The 24,043-nt window shown below is 41.9% G+C and overlaps 1 protein-coding gene and 1 long non-coding RNA gene across 2 annotated transcripts in view; one reads left to right on the forward strand and one right to left on the reverse strand.

Annotated features, from left to right (window-relative positions):
• Positions 1–19,827, forward strand: part of LOC143844800 (uncharacterized) — a 34,933-nt gene extending 15,106 nt beyond the window's left edge. Inside the window, exons 2-3 of the long non-coding RNA XR_013234135.1 lie at positions 3,300–3,366; positions 19,710–19,827. This is a non-coding gene — a long non-coding RNA (uncharacterized LOC143844800). The remainder of the gene's footprint in view (positions 1–3,299; positions 3,367–19,709) is intronic.
• On the reverse strand, positions 460–23,996 carry MCM4 (minichromosome maintenance complex component 4). The gene is made up of 16 exons (XM_077352449.1): positions 23,577–23,996; positions 19,821–19,985; positions 19,212–19,372; positions 17,577–17,678; positions 17,040–17,135; positions 13,630–13,725; positions 12,795–12,933; positions 11,721–11,941; positions 10,211–10,331; positions 9,178–9,437; positions 5,490–5,855; positions 5,034–5,161; positions 4,434–4,641; positions 2,343–2,571; positions 2,002–2,135; positions 460–888 (listed from the first exon to the last, which is right to left on the reverse strand). Exons 1-16 carry the CDS (start codon positions 23,647–23,649, stop codon positions 796–798), a joined length of 2,592 nt encoding a protein of 863 aa, XP_077208564.1. The 5' UTR covers positions 23,650–23,996; the 3' UTR covers positions 460–795.
• Positions 23,997–24,043: the final 47 nt, after the last annotated feature.

The following is a 24,043-nucleotide window of genomic DNA, read 5'->3' on the forward strand; positions in this document are numbered from 1 at the left end:
ATATCTCTTAGAAGAAAAGGGTACTAATCTAAACAATTAAGAGTATTTCTTGTTTTCTAGACAAGCGTGAAACATATTTGAAATACAAAATAAGGTAAAGGTAAAAGTATCCCCTGTGCAAGTATTGTTTCATGTCTGACCCTTGGGGTGACACCCTCTAGCGTTTTCATGGCAGACTCAATACGGGGTGGTTTGCCAGTGCCTTCCCCAGTCATTGCCATTTACCCCTCAGCAAGTTGGGTACTCATTTTACCAACCTCGGAAGGATGGAAGGCTGAGTCAACCTTGAGCCGACTGCTGGGATCGAACTCCCAGCCTCATGGGCAGACAGCTTCAGACAGCATTTCTGCTGCCTTACCACCCTGCGCCACAAGAGGCTCTTTAGAAATACAAAATACAAGCTGATAACACATACCAGAACAGGTTAATCAGGTTTTTAAAATGCATGAGAACATAAAATCAGTAAATTAATTTTATTACAAATGATGACAATCATTTTATAATATGTGGAAGAACTGCTAAACCCAAACCATCATGTTACTCCTGTTTCTAAAGGTTGGTGTTAAATGAGCTTTAAGGGGTGGGGGTGGGGGGAAACCCTGTCCTTCAGTGATAACCTCCTATACTGTAAGAATAGACAGACTTTAAAAACTAATGTTGACTGAAATTTTCATAGTTGATTGTGGTAGCCTACTTCCTAATGCCAGTCTAACACAGTATAGAATATTTCAGTCACACGAGCACTAAGTTTGTTATAGAAGCATGTTTTACAATCCCATTATTGTGAAGTTGTATTTATAGCAATCTAACAGTCTTCCCAGTGACAGTCAAGAAGTCATCATCAGCCAATGCACGAAGGGCTTCTTCAAACATCTCTTTAGTAACTGCCTGAAAGAAAGAAAACTGAAATTGATACTATGCATTATAAACACAAGCCTTAAGCATTGTTCCAATGTATTTATTCTTCTTTTCAGAATAATCATGCATCAGAAAATCTTTCCACAGGAAAAATTCAGTTCATGTGAAACCATCAAGTTAATGTATTAATCAGATCAACACATGCTGATTTTCGAATAATGTTCTAAGAACTTGATCAGGTATTTCCCAAAGATAGCTTGCAAGATAGCTTAACTGTTACCACAGGAGTTTGGAGCCAGTCTAAACTGAACATGTCTCCCATCCTGCTACAGACACCCCCCCCATGTCATTTTTCCAAGTCTCCTGTCACCCAAGAGCAGCACATCATGAAGTTCAGTGGGCTGCAGTGGGAGGGAGAAGGACGGGAAACTTCAATCTGAATCCAACTTAAAATCTCCTTTTTACAGTATGCAATTATCAGAAATTGGACAAATTTTCTATCACATGCTCAGTATAAGCAGGGCACCAGTAAAATTCGCTTGGCTGAACTAATACCCCACATAAACAGAATATACTCCAGAATAGGCCTTGAGTTTCAGTGATAAAGGTGGGCCAAGAAAATAAATACACTCTGCTGCGTTGGGTTCCGTGGTAGACATACACAGGCTCCACAGACAAGCTTATGTGAGAAGAGTTACCTTGAAGTAAAAAGCACAAAAACTGAAAAAGCACTGGTGATAACACTACATACTATCTTATTTGGTGTTTATCATTTTGCACGCTTTGCCAATTTCCTACAGTCACTATTAAACTGGAAGTAATCATGCCTTCATTATACTATGAAATAATTTCTGCTCTCCACATAGGAATGTTCTAAGTCTGTTGCTTGCTCCAGCAGATCACAGCTTTCTCCCCTCAATTTTGCGAACCCTTCCCGCTATACTAACCTAAGAGACCACACATTATAATATATTCATTAAGTATTGGAAGATATCCTTATTTTTTTCCTTAAATGGAATTGTTTCCTATGATACTAATTTATTTTAAATTATGAGGCAGTACCTGTTTGTTTTGGACCATGTGGGAGCAAACAACACAAAGCATAGCACACATGCCTTTAAACACACAAAGCTGGGAACTTACTGTTTCAGATTGTGCACGTAGATCATCAAAAAGCTGTTGGTATCTTAAAGATGGGGTTTTACCCTTAGTCTGAATTAGTTTCTTCAGAGCTTGAGCAAGTTCTTCTTTGCGCTTACGGGCAGTAGCACTTATGCCTGCAGAAACAAACAGAAAACAAGTCTGAATTCTTTTTTTCCCAAGCAATGAAATGCACATATTTAAAACTGTCAGAGCTATAGATAAAACTCTTTTCATAGATTACTATGTCAACCGACTCTGGACTAATTGATCATGGTGGGTATTATTTAAACAGCATGTGAATGAAAAATATCCCACAGGTTAATTCATCCTTAGCTACAGACCTGTAGTGAGAATGGATATGTCCACTATTCCAGTTCTTGGATCAGTAGCAGACTGCTTGAGGGCCTCACGATGAAGACGCTTGGCTTCTTCCACATCTAGTGTTTCCACCTTGTTAGAAAAGCGCACTTTAGCGTGAGCTTCTGACAGACGTATCAAAGATTCCAGTTGTCGAGGATATGCAGAAACCATTCCTCTGCCACTTCCAATCTTCCTCATATCAACATATGCCTAATATGGAGAAAAGGGGTGGGGAAAGCATCTCTTTACATACATATGTATTTACAAAGGTTGCTAAATAGGACAATATCACTTAAACCTTGAGAACTTTTCTTTGAACTCAGGAGCCAGATCCAAGATTGAGTCCAAATTAACCTGTACAAAATACAAATGTTTCTGTTATATTTTGTTAACCTTTGGGGAGGGCGGTATATAAATAGATAAATAGATAAAATAAAATAAAAAATAAATATTAAGCAAGTTAAATGTTGCAAGTTATGAATGGAGATGCAGACTGGCCTGGAGAAACATGTCCTGTCCTTTCATAAAGGAGTAATAGGACATTATTTATCAGGTGATATTATTTGCATCCATTGCTACAGGAGCTTCAACAGTCCGGTGTTATCAGGGTAGGCCATTTTTCTCTACATCAAGTGAGGACTCTAAATCAGCATGTCAGACCTCATTCTAAGAGGTAAGATGATCCATTAGTTGTGAAGAGCAAGACCTTTACTGCAGTTGGTGTAAAGCCCTGGAATGCCTTTTTGAATAGCGTCTAGAGCTCCTGTGTCCTCATCTTCTTTCAGATTGTTGGCAGAGTTTGAATATGCAAGGAGGATCACAGCACTAGGCTGCTTAAAAGAATAGAACAGTTTTATTAAGAAGAGAAACAAACAGTGTATAGAAAGGAGAGGAGAAAGTTCTAGCAGTATAACTGTTCTGTTAATTGTCTGTTGCAGAGCCAAGCAAGGATGAAGTATGCTCAAAGGACAGAAAGTCTCCAATTGAGCCAATCGGGATACACTGGTGAGCTTAAAAATATCAAGAGGTTCCTGACTTAAATATGCTAACTACGCATTTGCTTTGATGTCCCTTGCTGGACATTCCTTGTTTTCTGTTCCATCATGCACACTACAGATCTTGCATATTCCAACACAGATGGGATGCAAAATGTTTCCTTCACTCCAGGAATAATTTTTGCACAACCCCTTAATTCCCCTACTCCACAGACACTAAACCCTTGAACATGTCATTGGAATGAACATACATTCCTCTTCAATTTTTTCCTGCCTCCATCTTCTCTCCGCTTTTTCTTAACTTCCTTGTCTTAGACTGCAAGCTCTTTAGGGCAGAATGATTTCCTTTTTGTGCTCTGTAAAGCATCACACACGTTGACTGTTCTGTTTACTACCCTCCCCCCACCATTTATTTATCTGAATGTAGCAAACTGGGCCTAACTAATGGGAAGTGGAATATTCCATGTTATGTTTGTATTAACAAGCACACTTAAAAGGCACGTACTGCAGCATAAGCTTGTGCAAATTCAAGCCTCTTTTTTAAAAGCTAATATTGTAAGACAGACCCATGACTATCACTAGACTCCTATGTATCTAAAATGCAGGGCATTCCTTTTAAGGGCTGATTATAGGCCTGTGGCTGGAGGAAAGCATTTTAAAAGTCTCTATATCCTGTGCAGTGCTACATTTTTGCTTTCCCCAGGAGTGATGTAGGATAGGAACTCTAAGGCCTGGCAACCCCAGCTAACTCCCCCTTTTCAACTCTGTAACTGTTTACAGGCTGAGAGTCAGCAGAGCTATAGGTGTCAAAAGCAAACTTCAGGCAACACTTGTGACCTGAATTTCCCAGGCCTGATTTAAATGAATAGATGTCTTCAAAGAATTTGTACTTTACTCTAAAGACATTCTTCCAAAGGCATAGCTTTCTACAGCCGATTCTACAATATGACTAGTAATAATGGTAACTATAGTTCACACTCTAGTTTCAATCTATTGAAAATCTACAGTAGGGTAATGACTGTTTTTAAAAGAATTTCAGAGTTGTTGGATTGAAAAAAACAGTTAATATGCTCTTACCTCAATAAGAGCCTGACTTGCTTCTTCGCTCAGTCTTGGATTGACATATCTGCGAGCATAAGCAATATAATCCCTCAAAACTGCCATATCCATGTACTCCTCTTCCACCTGCTCTTCAGTTTGATAGTACAAGGCAACCAAGTGATGAGCCAAACGTCTATCATATGCTTCATCTCGAGGGTCCAACATCAGGAAAATGAGATCGAATCTATTGAAGAAGGTCATTAACGGAATAATTTTTCCAAAATTAAATCTTTTGCTTGTAGAATTTGATGAAACAGTCAAAAATCACTACTACTACATGGTTTGTTTGGCTATAAAGGACTATATTTCATTTTACATTACATTCCCACTCCACAATTTGTAGCATGTACAGTAATCTCATACGGTCAGTTTAAACTAGTGGATTTCCATGAAGTATCCAAAGAACTCCCTATTGTTCTGAATATCTATACAAAACAAATACATCCCACAGAAGTACACAAAATAGGAGTTTCTAATGTTAGCAAAACATTTTCTAGCATTACTGTTCCAAAAATCACAATAATGGCATGCTACATAAAAGGCATATTAGACAGACTATACAGCAACAAAACATACCTAGATAACAATGTATGGGGAAGCTGGATGTTTTCAATAGTAGTCTTTTTTGGATTCCACTGAGACTCTATAGGATTAGCAGCTGCCAGGATGGAGGTACGAGCATTCAGTTGGCAAATAATTCCAGCCTGGTGGGAAGGAAAAATTTGAATGGGTATCATTTCAGATGTGAGCTTCAGCAATGAAAGTGCTATTTATAAAACATCTACATGCCATATTTCCATTGACAATGTCAACCCCCCAAGGCAGCTATCAATTAAAACAATAGTTCTGCAGGACTACATTTTAACTGTGCTTAAATGAACCTATCATTAAACCTTTTGTATGTACACGTTCAGACCAAACTCAGAGGTATTTCATAGACCCTAGCTTAGTTATTGCAGATACGTACTCTGTAAAACAGAATGCCTCTTAATAGCACTATACAAATAAGCATGTTTAAGATAAAACCTTTACCTTAGCAATAGAAAGTGTTTGCTGTTCCATGACTTCATGAAGCACTGACCTTGTACTTTCATTCATTTTATCAAACTCATCAATACAACAAATGCCGTTATCACTTAGAACCAAAGCTCCTGTCTGTAAAACTAACTGTCGCGTTTCAGGATCCTTCATGACATATGCTGTAAGACCAACAGCACTAGAGCCTTTCCCGGATGTATACTGGCCTCTTGGAACCAGGTTATAGACATACTGAAGTAGCTGTGACTTGCTTGTGCCAGGATCGCCACAAAGCAGAATGTTGATCTCAGCCCGGAAGTTTCCTCTTCCAGTGTGACTGAAATCCTTTCTTGATCCTCCAAACAGCTGAAGTAGAATGCCCTGCAAAGCCAAGTGGTTACAATTTGTTTTCTGAAGTGGGAGGTTAAATAGCATATGCGTATATGAGCACACGTGATGTAGGATCTGCTGATAAATCAGCTCCCATGTGGCTGCAGGCATGTATAGCCGGGTACAGCAAATTACCTGGCAAATTGGTCAGCAAATTAACACCTACAGATTTCTGACTTCACTGCCAAATCTGAAAGCCCTGAAAGACAGAGCTCTTGTGCTGGGCCTATGGTTGAAGCCAATTATATATAAATCATGGGCCTCCCTTCTGCCTCTTCTGCTCTCCCTTCCTCTTCCAACACCTCCTAGTACCCAACATCTGGCAGGCTATAAATCATCAATACAGTAATCTTGGTTGATGCTATTGGGTCTAATTGCGGTCCAAACATTTTAATCCCTTTATATTCGTATATGGATTATACTGGTTTTACTGTGTTTTAGATTCCATAAACAGCCCTGAGACGGTATGTGTGAGAGGAGCAATATATAAATCCCTAAATAAATAAATATCATTTTGGATTCCCAATGAATACCAAGCATTTACTATTGCTCCTCCTCCCAAGATCAGATCTAGCACAGATAATTTGTATAGTCAGTGCAAGCTTTAGAAGTGACAGCATAGATCAGCACTGTCATTTGAACAAAGCAATAATGTTAGTAAAAAAGCACTTCAATTCCTAAGGCAGCTAGATGCAATTATTTTGTATCAATCATATGAATTAATTGAAGAGCATTTTAACAAAGCAAGTCTATATATGTTAGTTACAAAGCACTTCCATTTTATTCAAGTTCCCTAAGAAGCAAGGATGTAATTTGTTTATGTCAATTATGTAAATGAAATGAAGAGCAAGATTCCAAAAGTGATAATAGCAATGATTTCATTTGGGCTTCCTAGAAGAAATTGCCAACTAACACATTTCTGCTAAGTAGTTAATGCCAAATAAAGTCAATTCTATTTTAATTGGGTGCACATAAATTCATAGAGAATCTTGAAAGCTTGCAGATTGCCATCAACAGGAATTGGTGCTATATTTGTTTATACCCTTTTTTTAGACAAACTGATTCCCAAGCATCTTCATTTGGTAAATTTTCCCCCAAATGCCAAAAATTTCACATATAGTCCATGTCAAATTTAGGAGAGAAATATTTGGCAAGATGCCAGTGGGCTGGCCTCCTTGTTCTGACTTGTTTTCTTTCCTGAGTTCTAAAGCTTCTTGTGTCATAGTTCATCTGACTAGCTTAATCGTTTTTAATTAAAAAGCCAATTGCTGAACCTTCAGGGAAACATAATCAGTATTCTGATGAGTGAAGACAGCTCCACAGCTCCATCTGTTCTATTCAAATGTGCTTTATCAAATACTGTGGCAAGCTGCTAGTGGCTAGTAGCCAATGAAAATCTGATATTTTCAGTTGGTGTAGATGATGGTATTTATTTATTTAAGGTATTTCTATACTGCCTCCAAAGAGGCCTGCTTGAAGCAGCTTACAATTAAAATCCTCAGCTCTGAAGGCAGTGGCCCACAGAGCAGGACTTGAGATGTAGATCTTAACTGGTAGCCTGGACAGAGATGGTCTTTCAGGTACCTTAGCCCCAAGCCATTTAGAGCGAATGAGTGAAGACAGCTCCACAGCTCCATCTGTTCTATTCAAATGTGCTTTATCAAATACTGTGGCAAGCTGCTAGTGGCTAGTAGCCAATGAAAATCTGATATTTTCAGTTGGTGTAGATGATGGTATTTATTTATTTAAGGTATTTCTATACTGCCTCCAAAGAGGCCTGCTTGAAGCAGCTTACAATTAAAATCCTCAGCTCTGAAGGCAGTGGCCCACAGAGCAGGACTTGAGATGTAGATCTTAACTGGTAGCCTGGACAGAGATGGTCTTTCAGGTACCTTAGCCCCAAGCCATTTAGAGCCTTTGCGGTTAAGAATCAGCACTTTTGAATTGTGCCACATAACATCTCTCGGCACAGGGGTGATACTGACCTTGTATCCCAGGCTTTCTCAACCTTTTTAAGGTTGAGAAACTTGTATCACATTCTGCAGGCTTCAAGAAACCTCGGATGTTATGTCAGCAGGCCACACCTCCCTACCATGCCCCTGGAAGTCACATGTCATAGAAATGACATCACCCAGAAAACTCCTACTGGATGTGACATCATGTGCAGCCCAGTTGCCTACTTTGCTGGTCTGGGAACAGGGCCAGGGAAGGCATCCGCTGCCCTGTTGCCACATGCAGTTAAGTTAAAATGAGAGTACTTACCTCTCTGGACTCCAGTCACTCCACATGAAATGAGCATTTATTTAAATTTATTCATGTTATTTATATAATACCTCTCACTGTGACATCTCAAGGCGGTGTACATAAAACCAGCAGGGGAATGGGAAAGGTACATAGAACATTTGGAACAATATGAATGAGTAAAGATATAAACAGTTAACAGCTTTGGCCAGCATGGATTTTTATGACTGGGACCTCTCCCCTTTCCACCCCCTCCAGGCCCATCACTGGCCATTTTTTGGGGGGGCAGAGGGACATAACCAGATATGGTCATATTATGATAATTAAAAAAAAAATTAAAACTTCCACCCAATTTGGGAAACCCTTCCAGGGCAATCAAGAAACCCTCAGGTTTCATGAAACGCTGGTTGAGAAAGCCTGCTGTAATCAGTAGTCTGACTACCAAGTTTTGGACCAACTGGAAGATTCGGAACCATTTTCAAAGGCAGTCCTGTGTACAGTACATTGCAGCAATTTAACCTGAATGGATCATGTTTCTGTGAACCTGTCACAGCTGATAGAAGATACTATACACCACAAAGGAGAATTAAGCCTCCAACCACAGGCCAGGATCCAGTAGCACTCCCAAATGATGAACCTGCTCCTTCAGGGGAATGCAAACCCCTCCAGGACAGGCTTGCCCTACAGTCCTTGAACAGCTTCTCCACTGAGCAACACCATGTCAATCCTGAGCTTCAGTTAGTAGGAAGAGTCTTTGCAGCTGCAGCCTCTGGTAGGTGAAGGTAAGAATGGTTGATTAACGGTTGGGTCTCCACCCCAGAGGCATAGCCCAAAGGTTTGAGAATTACGTAAGTGAGCCTTGGACTCCCAAGACTCCTCTTCCACTTCTATGTCCATCCCCTTCCACAGCAAGCCACCATTCTGGTCAGTGGAAAACTAATTAGTATATGTATTAAGGGAGCATGCAACCCAAAGGCTGCCCACAGTATTATGTTTTAACTAAGCCAAGGAACTGGATGTAGTACATTAATATGGCAAACACAGTAACCATGATATTTTAAGTTCTGCTTACCTTTTTGATGTCATCGTGCTCATAAATACTAGAAGCAAGTGCTGAAGAGAGCCTGTCATAAATATCTGGTTTCCTAGAAAGCTCCTGAAGCATTTTTTCACGTTCTTCTGTAAATATCATCTGTTCTGTTTCATCTTCCATGCCATGCAGACGTTTTGAATCCGTTTTACAGTAATGGATAACATCAATGTGGGTTTTATAAACAGATCTTACATTGCTCATCCTTGGAATGACACGAACAGGGACTGCTCTGTAGATACCTATCCCAATAAAAAATTATATTATAACGGCAAATGGATATCACATGACTTATCCCGCCCCCCCAAATGTCAACAGCCAGCTTTAACATTTTAGGTGGGCTGCAGGGTCAATTAACAATTTCTAAATCCATTAAATACTATAATTTAATTCTGAAATATGGTTGGCCACAATACAATAGTACACATGATTTAGTATGTTTACCAAGTACTGGAAAAGATTGGAGAATTTGCTTACTTGGTAATTTCTCCTACATGCTTGACAAAAAGTGGTCCAGATAACAGTTGATTTATAGAGGATTTCTAGGGCTGGTCTAGGAGGCACCTTCTACATAGTCCCTCCAGCCAGCAGTTAATATCTTAGCATAAAGCATGGCTTTTAATTTGCTAGGTGGGAAAAACCTGAAATAAGGCCAAACATAGTTCACTAAACTCAATCTACTGAGTGGGTCTTGCAAACAATATAGAAAAATTCACCAAGCAAGCAAATTGTATGTTCTTCCTAAATGTTACTTTTCAGTTGCCCAGAAAAACAGGGCATTACAGAGAAGTGATAGTAGCCCTGGAAGTAAAGGAGGCAAAATCCTGACTTTGTACTGCTTGAAGAAAAGACGTCTGGAAGACCATGTACTTGCCTTGTACTCCACCTCTACAGATGCCATGAAACAAAAAAGTACTATACAAGTGAATAGTAACTCCTCCAGCCCCTCCTACCCCAGACTAGTTACTTGTTAATGCAAGTAACGCAATCACTAGTATTCAAACATTCCTCTTACCTGTAACATTAACTCTGTCACCAGGTTGAACTTTATCGACTAGATCATTGTGAGCAAAAAGAACAATAGTGTATGGTGTCTGGCCAGCTGGCATGTCTTCTGGAGACTCCTGCAATTTGATCTGACATAAGAATTATATTTAGTTAAAATCACCACTGTTTATTTTATTGGACCATATAGCTGTGAGAAATATAAAATGCAAACTTTTCATGTTATAAATTCTTTATATCTAATTGTTGAGAAAAGGTAATAAAACAATACTTCTTTCAGAAGTGTACGCCTGTGTAAAGTGTAGATTCCTCTACTCTCTCCTAAACCACTGCTGAGGATCTCCAGTCCTCAGAAGTGGGAGGGGCAGGACTACATCAGACAGCAGAAGAAAGATCTGTTCACAGAGTTTTGCTCATTCTCCCCAGCAGCCAACACACCGAGATCAGTAGAACCTAGAATATCTCAGTATTTCCCTGGTTATGGAAACACACAGACAATAAGACAACTAGTGGTGCACAGCTCCCTTAGATTTACAAGGCCAATCTTCTTTTGCATATTAGGAGACTGAAAGTTACAGTGGAATTATATAAGCTTACTTCAAAACTGCAGTTAGTGCAAAAAAAAAAAAAAAAAGCTCTAGGAAGTTTAGCTGCCAGTGCTGCTTTGTTAGAATGAGTACTTACAAAAATCACCACTACTACCTACATGCCTACTCTTAAAACTAATAGTGCTACACATCTGCAGCAATTGCATATGCAAAACCATCAAACTACCTTGATCTGTCAAGCTGATTACAATTTTATCTAGCTGATTACAATTTTATCTATCTAAAATCAAAGAGCTCGACTGGAAAGCTTATGTACACTTCAACAGTTGATGCTTTAATTTTGAAGTGCAAAATCAATTTGGTACTTTCTAACAAGCCTATTCACTTGTTGTTAGGAAACAAACTATGAAAACTCATACAGAAGTAAAAGTGTGACAATTTGGAAACAGCAGAAGCATTCTGAGTGAAGGAGGAGGAGGGGGTAAATGTGAACAAGGGAGACAGGAGAGAGAGACAGCCCATAAGAAATAAATCCACTAACTGGTAAAAAGACATCATTTTTTAAAAGTATCTTCTACAGCAGTGATTCCCAAAGTGGGCGCTACCGCCCCCCGGTGGGGGCTGCAGCGATCCAGGGGGGCGACAATGGGCCACAGGTGCATTTGGGGGCGAATAACTATTAAAATTTTAAAAAATTAATTTCCAGGGGGCTGAGTAATATTTTTTCTGGAAAGGGGGCGGTAGGCCAGATATGTTAGGGAACCACTGTTCTATAGCATTTGTATATCCAGTATTAACATGTGTGTGTATATATGTATATCTTTCTAGGCATGTTACGATAGTCCAATACCTTATGCTATCCCTATCTAAATGAGCATCTCTAAAATTAGCTGATTAGTCTACAAAAACAAACATTTTGCTGTTAAAATCAAGCATTTCCAAACGTTATAGTGAGCCCAAGAAGCAACATACCATTTGTTTATCTGAGAACATAGAGCGATTGTGAATCAAAGCCATACTATGTGAGGTGTTACAGTTCTTGCAAACTGATGGCTCAGCAATCCTGCCACGGTCAATTTCCACTCTTGTTGTGAAGGCACAGACTTGGCACTTGAAGAATGCTTCCTGCATTTCTGGAATTAACTGAGAGCTTCTGATCACCATGCCAGTTATAGTGATAAGCTGGTCAATATCTATGCAGAGTACAAAAGGCAAAGATACCAATGTTTAAAAAGGGTTCTTGCATACTTAATAATGTAGAACCTAAAGAATGATTAATGACTGCCCAACACCACATGAAAGAAAGAACCAGCATCATGGAATGATGTGGCTAAGTATAGGATATAAATCTTCTACTTGATTTACTCATCAGGAAACAGAGTCATTTATTCTGTAGGGAGGCAGTACATATGCTTGCATCTTCTTCTACCTTAGACACTCTGTCCTTCGTAAATGTGTAAAAGATTGTCCATGCGGACAAGTATGTTACAATCAAACTGCCTTACACCGAAGACAGGCCATTGGACCATGTAGCTCAGTAAACACTTCTCCCAGTATGTGCCTCCTGTGATCCTTTAACTAGAGATTCTAGAAACAGAATCTGGGACCTTCACATGCAAAGTATGTATTCCACATCCTTGAGCCATGGCCTTTTCAAAATGGCTACTTTTTCAGCATTCATTTGCCTCAGACAAAAAGCTAAACTATACATGAATCCATGACTGAGAAATCTGGCTGTGGAGATATGGATTGAGGATGTGTTGCCTAGGAAAAGTTTTTAAAAAACGAACTAGAAATAGTTCCTCTAGCTGCTTTAAGTTTATAGAAAAAAGACAGATACTTATACCAGTGCCCTTTCTTCCTTGCTGGACTGGAAGAGTTAACAAAGCCAAACAACTCTTCTCCACCACTGTGGCCTATAGCTGTTTTTTTTGCAGAAAAGTTATACATCGGATAATCCAATCACAAATCCTCTGTCACATAGATATAGATAATAAATAATATGTTCTGTTTTAATATCAAGGTATTGCATTCAAAACATCTCACCCTCTGGATTTAAACTCCTCATGTGCCTGGTTTTTAATGCATTGTATGGTCGTACTTGAATTTGATGTTCTAATACTGAGTCGGGGTAACGGTCAAAAAAAATTTCATTAGCAGCCATATCGAATGTTGGAATAACTTCCTGTAAAAAGTAGACAGATATTTATCAGTATTTGCTCCCACATGACACAATAAAACATATTTTTGATTGCTAGATGGGATCAGCACTGACAATAATTTACACATTCTTTTTAAAAGATCGTAAGTCTGTGATTAGGACCACTATCTTTTAAAAAATTCCTGTGCGGGGTCTAATTTGTGTTTTTAAAGTAGACAATATTGGCAAATATCCAAAGCAACTAACTCCATGTGCAGCAAGGAGTACTCTTAACATCAACACCCAATGCTGCAGTGTAGACTGAATAAAACCAAGGAGAGTTTCAAAAGTACCTTGTAACAAAACACTGTTTTTCAAAGGAACAAAGTTTAAATGCCTTGGATACACATAATGTGGCTGATCACATCTCAGCAATTCTTACTACTTATCAGCAGCCATACAATTCCGCTTGACAGCAGCATTTCCAGGGTATCTGCACCTGACCTTAAGACAGGTATAAAATTCTCCTGCCTTGAGGAGGTGCAGCTACAGGCTGCATAGACCTTCAGGAATCCCTGAACATGGAGGTGCAGGTCACTAGAGTAGTTTGCCAGCTCCCTATGTGACCCCAGAACACCCTGAGACCACTTTGGAGAGGGGCGGACTAAAAATAAATTCTAGTGCCTTATTAATTCTATAGCATTTATGTTGATGGGACTACATGAAACATGTTACTCTTACCTGGGGATAAGATATCAGCTGTCTATAAAGATTTTCATCAAATGATTTTAGATGGTCACAGTTTATATTCAGAAATGGCTCTCCAACCAAGTTTACCTGCAAAATATTGCATCACATTAACAAATAGGTCCAAAAAACTACAATCCAGGTTTAAACTATACTATTGTAGTATACCCCCCTTCAAGGATCGCTGCCTTGTTGTGGCAAGGGGGCTTGCGTAGTTCAGTGAAGCTATGAGCTATGCCGTGCAGGGTCACCCAAGACGGACAGGTCATAGCTGAGAGCTCTGACAAAAGGTGATCCACTGGAGAAGGAAATGGCAAACCACTCCAGTATCTTTGCCATGAAAACTCTATGGACAGTTCCAATAGGCATAACGATATGACGCTGGAAGATGAGCCCCTCAGGTCGGAAGGTGTCCAATATGCTACTGGGGATGAGCAGACGGCTAGTACGAGTAGCGCCAGAATGAATGAAGCGGCTGGGCCAAAGCCGAAAGGACGCTCAGTTGTGGAAGTAACTGGTGGCGAAAAGACAGTCCGATGCTGTAAAGATTTTTATTCCATAGGAACCTGGAACGTCAGATCCATGAATCAAGGCAAGCTGGACGTGGTTAAACAAGAAATGAGAAGACTGAACATCGACATTTTAGGAATCAGTGAACTAAAATGGACAGGAATGGGTGAATTTAATTCAGATGACCATCAGGTATACTACTGTGGACAAGAATCTCGCAGAAGAAATGGAGTAGCCTTCATAATCAATAAGAGAGTAGGAAAAGCAGTCTTGGGATACAATCCCCAAAATGACAGAATGATCTCAGTTCGAATCCAAGGCAAACCATTCAACATCACAGTGATCCAGGTCTACGCCCCAACCACTGCTGCTGAAGAGGATGAAGTTGATCAGTTCTATGAAGCCCTACAACACCTTCTAGAAGCAACGCCCAAAAATGATGTGCGTATCATCATGGGGGATTGGAATGCTAAAGTAGGAAGCCAAAAGATAACCGGGATAACAGGCAAGTTTGGCCTTGGAGTACAAAATGAAGCAGGGCACAGGCTGGTAGAATTTTGTCAAGAGAATACAATGGTCATAGCAAACACTCTTTTCCAGCAACCCAAGAGACGACTCTATACATGGACATCACCAGACGGTCAACACAGAAATCAGATTGACTATGTGCTCTGCAGCCAAAGATGGAAAAGTTCTATCCAGTCAATAAAAACAAGACCAGGAGCTGATTGTGGTTCAGATCATGAGCTTCTTGTTGCAAAATTTAGGCTTAAATTGAAGAAAGTAGGGAAAAGCACTAGGCCACTCAGGTATGAACTAAATCATATCCCCGACGAATACACAGTGGAGGTGACAAATAGATTTAAGGAATTAGATCTGATAGACAGAGTGCCTGAAGAACTATGGACGGAGGTTCGCAACATTGTACAAGAGGTAGCAACTAAAACCATCCCAAAGAAAAAGAAATGCAAGAAATCAAAATGGCTGTCTGAGGAAGCTTTACAAATAGCTAAGGAGAGAAGGGAAGTGAAAGGCAAGGGAGAAAGAGAAAGATACACCCAATTGAATGCAGAATTCCAGAGAAAAGCTAGAAGAGATAAGAATGCCTTCTTAAATGAACAATGCAAACAAATAGAAGAAAACAATAGAATGGGGAGGACCAGAGATCTTTTCAAGAAAATTGGAGATATGAAGAGAACGTTTCATGCAAAGATGGGTATGATAAGGGACCAAAATGGTAGGGACCTCACAGAAGCAGAAGAGATCAAACAAAGGTGGCAAAATTATACAGAAGAACTATACAAGAGCGAGCTTAACATCCCTGATGACCACAATGGGGTAGTTACTGACCTGGAGCCAGACATCCTGGAATGTGAAGTCAAATGGGCCTTAGGAAGTCTGAGCAACAATAAAGCTAGTGGTAGTGACAGCATTCCAGTTGAACTATTCAAAATCTTAAAGGACGATGCAGTAAAAGTGCTACACTCAATATGCCAGCAAATTTGGAAAACTCAACAATGGCCACAGGATTGGAAAAGGTCAGTTTACATTCCAATCCCAAAGAAGGGCAATGCCAAAGAATGTTCAAACTACCGCACCATCGCACTAATTTCTCATGCTAGCAAAGTTATGCTCAAAATCCTACAAGCTAGGCTCCAGCAATATGTGGACCGAGAACTTCCAGAAGTACAGGCAGGATTTCGAAGAGGCAGAGGAACTAGAGATCAAATTGCCAACATACGCTGGATCATGGAGAAAGCTAGGGAGTACCAGAAGAACATCTACTTCTGCTTCATTGACTATGCTAAAGCCTTTGATTGTGTGGAGCACAACAAATTGTGGCAAGTGCTTAAAGAGATGGGAATACCAGAGCATCTTATTTGTCTCTTGAGAAATTTATATGCAGGTCAAGAAGCAACAGTGAGAACTGAACATGGAATCACTGACTGGTTCAAAATTGAGAAAGGAGTTCGGCAAGGCTGTATACTGTCGCCTTGCCTATTTAACTTGTATGCAGAGCACATCATGAGAAATGCGGGATTAGAGGAGTCACAAATTGGGATCAAGATTGCAGGGAGAAATATCAACAACCTCAGATATGCAGATGATACCACTCTAATGGCAGAAAGTGAAGAGGAACTAAAGAGCCTGTTGATGCGGGTGAAGGAGGAGAGTGCAAAAGTTGGCTTGAAACTCAACATCAAGAAAACAAAGATCATGGCATCCGGCCCTCTCAATTCCTGGCAAATAGAAGGGGAAGAAATGGAGATAGTGACAGATTTTATTTTCCTGGGCTCCAAGATCACTGCAGATGGGGACTGCAGCAAAGAAATTAAAAGACGCTTGCTCCTGGGGAGGAAAGCTATGGCAAATCTAGACAGCATCCTAAAAAGCAGAGACATCACCCTGCCAACAAAAGTGCGTTTAGTCAAGGCTATGGTCTTCCCAGTTGCAATGTATGGCTGCGAAAGTTGGACCATAAGGAAGGCCGAGCGTCAAAGAATTGAGGCTTTTGAACTCTGGTGCTGGAGAAGACTCTTGCGAGTCCCTTGGACTGCAAGGCGAACAAACCAGTCAGTCCTAGAGGAGATCAGCCCTGACTGCTCTTTAGAAGGCCAGATCCTGAAGATGAAACTCAAATATTTTGGCCACCTCATGAGAAGGAAGGACTCCCTGGAGAAGAGCCTAATGCTGGGAGAGATCGAGGGCAAAAGAAGAAGGGGACGACAGAGAATGAGGTGGATGGATGGAGTCACTGAAGCAGTAGGTGCAAACTTAAATGGACTCCGGGGAATGGTAGAGGACAGGAAGGCCTGGAGGATCATTGTCCATGGGGTCGCGATGGGTCGGACACGACTTCGCACATAACAACAACAACAACAATTGTAGTATACCTCCTCCAATCGCTGCATATATAGAGGCTCATTTGGGTCCAAACCAATGTCTTTATCTTTTTCAGTAGTTGGATCAATGAAGTATTGGAGAAATCTCTGAACAATGAAATAATTAATAATAATTAATAATTAAGTTGGTGTTTAGGTTTATCCAACAGAATAGTGATATGCTAACAATTCTATACATTTCATGACAAGTGATTCCTCAATAAAATTATTTCAAGTCCCGTAAAAGTCCTGCAATTATTTTACCACCACTAACTTAAGCATTAGACAAATCTATCTTGGATAGAAAATGTTTTCATAAAGGTCATTGCATAGTTATTCTCTGGGTTGGATTCCAGCAGCTTCTGACCACTGAAAAAATTACACTAGGTATCATGAGACCCCATCGTAGAAAACAAAAAGGAGAATCAGGGAAGACCGAATAGGAAAGCTAGCAGGATCTTATCCTCTGAAACATGATTTTTTTAAAGCACAATAAATAGGTAAGTTTAAACAAATCATCACAAGAGTAGGTAGCGATTACTCACTGACCTGGAACTTTTCTTTGCATGAGGCCACATTGACATCTGTTCCCCAGATCACAAGCTTTTGCCCAAGTGACTGCTCACTAGCAACCGCGTCTTCTACTGTAGGCTAAATACAAGAATAACACATCAGTGATAAATACTATGCTCTATTCTCCAATAAGTGAATTCCACTGAATTCAGTGGCAACACTTAGAGTAAACACAGGTTTTGTCTCTCAGTTCTTTAACCTGAAAAGCACTCTCAAAATGATTCACAGAATTACAAAAAAAAATGTTTTCAGTCGTCTACAACTCCATAATTGATTAACCTTAAACAAGGACACCGTTTTTTGGTATTTTATGCCCTCACACAAAACATTTAAAAATAAAGTACAGTGTACAATATGCTATTTTTCCATTATTTGAATCAAATGGAAAATTAAAAATATCTAGGGTGCTAGGGGTGAGTCTCCTCAAACAAAACAACTCTTCAGAAGCTCAGAATAACACCTTTTCATTTGTTCTGAAAAAAAAACAACTGTGAGACTCCTTCCTTACCAGTGCCTCTTCTAGGCCTTCAGCTGTTGTGCTGCTTTACCTCCCTAGGGCCTCCACAACCCTCAGAGGGCAGAGTCTCACCACCCAAGTCCTCTCTCTTTCCTGGAGCTTTAGTCCTCCAAAGTATAGTCCTCCTCTGCTCCTCCCTGGCCTAACTGTGGAGCCACCATTTATGCTTCCTCTGCAATCAGCTGCAGCCCCACCTCCTGGCCTCAAACCATTATTTAGACAATGTGCTGGAGTGCTACCTCTCTAGTCTCTTGCTCCACTTTCATTGGCTCTCTTTCTCTCTATGGCTAGTTTCCAAGAGACCTTCAGACAGGCTTCCCTTATTTGGCTCCTCCTAAGTTCTTTTGTGGCTGGGCTCCTCTTGTGCCACACCCAGACTATCTTGGTTGGGATTTTGTTGGCTCTTCCTGCTTGCTAAGTGGATCGATGGACTCTGAGGCTCACACTTCCACAGCATCACCTTTGTTGTCCTGGAGCTGGGAGATGATGTCATCAGCTGACACTCAAAGCTCTAGGGCCCAGGACTGAAATGGGGAGGTCCATGCCCAGTTGCTGTGCCTACCTACCACTCACAGCCCTGTCCTGCAAGTTCTGGCCAAGTTGGTGGGGGCTGCCTGAAATTTGGGGAAGGTGGGTGGGTCCTTCTTGGCTCATCATTGATGAACTCCCCACATTTGCCATAGGTGTCTTGCCTTAGGACAGGCCAGGTGTTGGCCCCAGATAACATACAGCATCCTTTTCCTTTCAGTAGTTTTACTCTTAACACACAAACACCACAAACAGTTATAGGTACTAATGTCCTCTTAAGAGAGGGAGACAGTTTTCAAGAATCTGAACACTGGTACATACTTTTAAACCTTCTTTATGTAAACCACAAAACCATTTTTCACCATAGCTATTAGCAAAGTTCATACTAAATAAGGGCTCATATGGAGTCTTTACCATTGAAAATTGTGACGACTTGGCCATCCTTCATACATCCTTCATACATCTAGACAAATATTGTTGTGGCCCTGTCAAGGCAGACTAATACATTGTCTGCAACAATCTCAAGCCAATAAATAGATGTCACCCATATAATCTGAAATACATACCATATCAGAATGCAAATCCACCTGCCTGGCTTTGCGGACAGACCCAAGATCAGCCCTCTGTCTAATTGGAGTGCCTCGCACACCACTCCTTGGGGTTCCTTCCACTCTAGAGCTTGGAGTGCCATAGGTCAGTGGTGAGCTAATATCAAAGTCAACTGGAACTGTTGCAAATAAAATGAGATTATTATTTTAAAGATTCTGAAAACCACAAATATCACAAGAGGTTGTACTTAGGATTGTGAGCTTCGGCCGCCAAAGCAGCCATTCGAGCCCTAAGTGGCCAGCGCTGAGGCACGGCCGGGGGAGAGGGGGGCACGGCAGTCAGCACACACATGCAGGTCCAGAGTGCCACCTCTCCCCCCCATATTGCGGTGCTGGCCGCTTCGGGCTCGAATGGCTGCTTCGACAGCCGAAGCACACGACCCTAGTTGTACACCTGTGGAACTTTTGGAACTAGAAAGAATGTTAGACTTTGCTTAGACAATATTTTCTTTCTAGGGAGTTCATTTCTTCCATAACAACATGAAGAGTCATAACTTGAAAAACCTTATTGCCGAAATCAGCACTTTACTGCTACTAATAGCTTATCCAGTTCAAATCCAAAAGTACCTGAATTTTGGAACTGCGGTGGACTTGAGAAAATAGTATCTTGGATGTTTGGACTTTGTGCATCAATTGGTGGGGAAGTTGGCATTGGCTGCAAGTCTCCTGTGGATGTAGAGTCATCTGTACGACGTCGTTGTGAAGGAGGGGATTGTACATCTTCAACAAGAGCTGTAACACAATAAGAGTTAACTACCCACTATATATTTATATCCCATCCCATATTTCAAAATAAGTACATGTCGGACAATCATTCTTCCGTATAACCTAATTGGTATAAAAACATATATCTACACAGTTAACGTCATTTTACATTTTAATTCTTGTTTTGTTTTAAATAGCTGTTAACTGATTGCAAAATATCATAAAATATCACTACTATCATAAAATATCACCCTATACAATCCCCTCCCTGCACTTTACTGTGTTATTACTGTTCTCAAATGAGAGATGGCAGTGAAGTCAGCAAAACACAACACATCTGCTAACTCATGCACAGCACAATTGTTTAGGAAAGTTTGATCTCTCACTGCCCTATAGGAAGGGCAACAAAACAATAACCAATTGATTATCAGCTGTGAGGCATTGGTGAATCACTTTGCAGACAAAATCTTCAAACTCTGTCATGTCCTCCCCCTCCAGCCTTAGACACAGAAAGTGAACTAGAGGTCCCTTGGCCATCTTTGGAGAGAACACCGAGTTACTTCATATGACTCACACTGACTGAAGTGGGCAGGATGCTTACAGCAGCGAGACCAACCACATGCCACTGCCCATCATGGCTAATACAAAAACCAGACATAAGAATAAGGGGTCCCCTCTGGGATATAATCAACCTCTCCCTTGAAACGGGAGATATCCCAGAAAGGCTAAAAGATGTAGTGGTTTGCCCGCTGCTGAAAAAAACGTCTCTGGACCAGTAAGAGCCCAACAACTACTGATCCATTTTGCACCTAGCGTTCCTCATAAAAATGGTTAAAAGGACTGTCACTGACCAAATATCAGCATTCTTGGTGGATGACCATTCTGATTCTTTCCCAGAAGCATTAACCAGCTTCCTGGAAGCAGTGACCATGTGGCTCAAGCAGAGTCATCTGAAGCTCAGTCCTTCAAAGATGGAAGTCCTGTGGCTGGGCACATCTTCCCAACCTGGACGGTGTGCATCTATCAGTGGCTCACTCTGCCAAGAACCTGGGCCTGATCCTGGATGTTTCTCTTTCCATGGAATCCCAGGTCACAAGAGTAGTGCAGCTGGCCTTCTACCACCTTTGCCAAGCCAAACTACTAGCGCCCTACTTGGCTCCGGAACACCTAGCCACAGTGATCCATGCAACGGTCACCTCCAGGCCAGTCTTCTGCAACTCACTTTACACAGGCCTCCCCTTAACTTTGATCCAGAAACTGCAACTTCTCCAGAATGCTGCGGACAGGGTCCTCACAGCAACACCATAGAGGTCCCATATCCAGCCTATCTGGCAACAACTGCGCTGACTACCGATTGAATTCCGGATCAGGCTTAAGGTCTTGATAATTACCTTCAAGGTCATATGCGGTCTGGGCCCGGTATACTTGAAGGACCACCTCGGTGCTCTATCACCTCCAACTGGCTAGTGATCCTGGGCTCCAAGAAAGTCCACTTGACCTCAACCAGGGCCAGAGTCTTCTCTGTCCTGGCCACCACCTGGTGGAACGAGCTTCCTGAGGAAATCAGGGCCCTAATGAAACTAAAACAGTTCCGCAGGGCCTGCAAAAGTGAGCTCCTCTGCCAGGCATTTGATTGAGGTCGACCGCAACTAAACAACATCTACTGGCTATGAACCTCCCTCCTTTGAACTTGTGCGACAGATCTGACCAATTCATGGGACTGTTAGATTGTTCACTATGTTAGAATGTTATTTTCTCTGTTAATTGTTATTATTACTGTTACCTTCCATTCATTATAATCAGTTTGATGTATTATTCTGTTATGTTCTATACGAACTACCCAGAGACATACAAATGCAATAATAAAATAAATTAAATAAAGCAACTTTCGTAGTGTTTTGGCTAAGTCTCAGTGAGAAGTGGGCTGCCATGTATTCTGCTTGGTTTGGCTAAGGCAGGGGTAGTCAAACTGCGGCCCTCCAGATGTCCATGGACTACATTTCCCAGAAGCCCCTGCCAGCATTTGCTGGCAGGGGCTTCTGGGAATTGTAGTCCATGGACATCTGGAGGGCCGCAGTTTGACTACCCCTGGGCTAAGGCAGTGGTCCCCAACCTGCGGGCCGCAAAGGCCATGGCGCCAGGCCGCGGCTCCCTCTCCCCGCCCCCCCCCTGCAGAAAAAAACTTCCCAGGCCGCAAGCTTGTGGCCCGGGAAGCTTCTTACTGAGGGAGGGGGGGGAGAGGGAATCAGGGCCGGGCTGTGCGCGGCCCGATGCCCTGCCAGTCCCCAACCTCAGATAGGTTGGGGACCACTGGGCTAAGGAATAAACAGCTAGTAGTGATTACCCCTGAGAGAAAGGGAGAGAAGAACTTACTTTGCTGTGTATGATTCCTTTTGCACTTTCCATTTGTGTTGAACTACTGCACAATATATCTTTAGATTATACAGTTTGCATGAGCTATTTAGATACTAAAGAAATGTCTTGGATTGGCAGATATGGAAAAAAAGAAAGCTAGATTATGTTTATGTTTTCAAAAGTTTTTTAAAGGATATATTAGAATGACAATCAGGATGCAAGGAAGGCATTCTATCTCTCTTGGTCCAACTTAAATCACAGAACAGCTGTTTGTTTTGATAAACCATCCCCCCCCCCAAATTTGAACACAGAGGAGGAACTCGCCTGTTATGCATTGTGTACATCTCTCCCAGAATAATGTCACAGGAAGTTGCAGTTTTTAAATGCCTGTCTCATAGATGCCCTTTTCAAGGCACAAATGTTCTCTCTGCACATGTTTCTGTGCACCCACAGAAACCCTGTTCTTGGTCCCTCTTCTTCGGGGAGGAGGCTATAGAACTTTCTAGAACTCTGCCTCTTTACCTGCACAATCTATTGAGCTTTAGGAACCAAGCAAAGATATTAGAATTCTCCTAGCTGAGCCTTTGCTTTTCTGCAGAGTTTTTATTACCATCTTGATACTAGGGAGATCCTGATTACTTAGAATGCTGAAAGGAGGAAGTGATCTCACAGGTGCGTATGTATGACCCAGAAGTCACACCAAGAAAGGGTGTTTTGGGGCTTTAGGCGTAAGAGACATCATCCTATCTGATCTGACCTGGATATATCACTGAAGGTGTCATCACATCCTTACTAAGCCCCATCTCCAGAATCTCCAGGTACTTTCCTAGCTGGACCTTACAAACTTAGATTCCAGGAATGTATTTGCTGGGATGATCCAACTGTTATTTGGGGATGCAGAACTGATTTTGTAAGTATTTGCATTTGGCAGTTGAACGAAACTCCAATAACTGTCAGTAGACAGCCAGCAATCAGCTTTAACCTCCTTGGAAAGCGGAGGTTAAAATATTCTCGGCCCCCTTATCCTCCAAAACGCCCAGTCAGCATAAAGCCGCTGCCTCACCTCAGGGCGCAAGGAAACCGGGGGGGGGGGGCGAACACACGCAAGAGCTGAAACGTGCACAGACGTTACGGAGAGATACACGCCGTCAGAGAAACACGTTACTTCCCACGCTCGGGAGTGGCAACATTTCCTCAGAACGAGAAACAGAAGCAAGGCTGGCGACTGCCAGGGCAGAGGCGCTGCGTGAACGAGCGACTTACGCGTCGGCGGGTTGGTTCCCCCTCGGTGGCGCTTGCTGCTCCGGCGGCTGGGGGTGGACGCTGGCGAGGACATGGCTCAGGACTCCCGGCGGGGAAGGGAAACAGAGCGGGCTGTGGGCGGCCCTCGAGAGTCGGGCTGCCTAGCCGCCGAGGCTGCTCTTCCCTGACCCGCGCGCGGACTCCCAGGCACGCCAGCAGCTCCCCGCACGGACCGGCCCCGCCGCGATTTGCCTTCCCCAAGGAAAGAGAAGGGGGAAATTCCGCGCCAAAACGATCACATGACCTCGAAGTTCGCGGGCTTTCCCACCAATCGCGCCGTGGGAGGAACCAATGCAGCCCGGGAAGGGGTGGTAACGTCATTTCCACCCGCAGTTTGAGCGCATGTCTGTGGAAGAACAACGTGCGCATCTTTGTCTACTGAAATGCACATTTGGCGCCACGAGCGGCCGTCTGTCTCGGAGCCCTTT

This window comes from Paroedura picta, chromosome 9, assembly GCF_049243985.1.
Source record: "Paroedura picta isolate Pp20150507F chromosome 9, Ppicta_v3.0, whole genome shotgun sequence".
Classification (NCBI taxonomy): Eukaryota; Metazoa; Chordata; class Lepidosauria; order Squamata; family Gekkonidae; genus Paroedura; species Paroedura picta.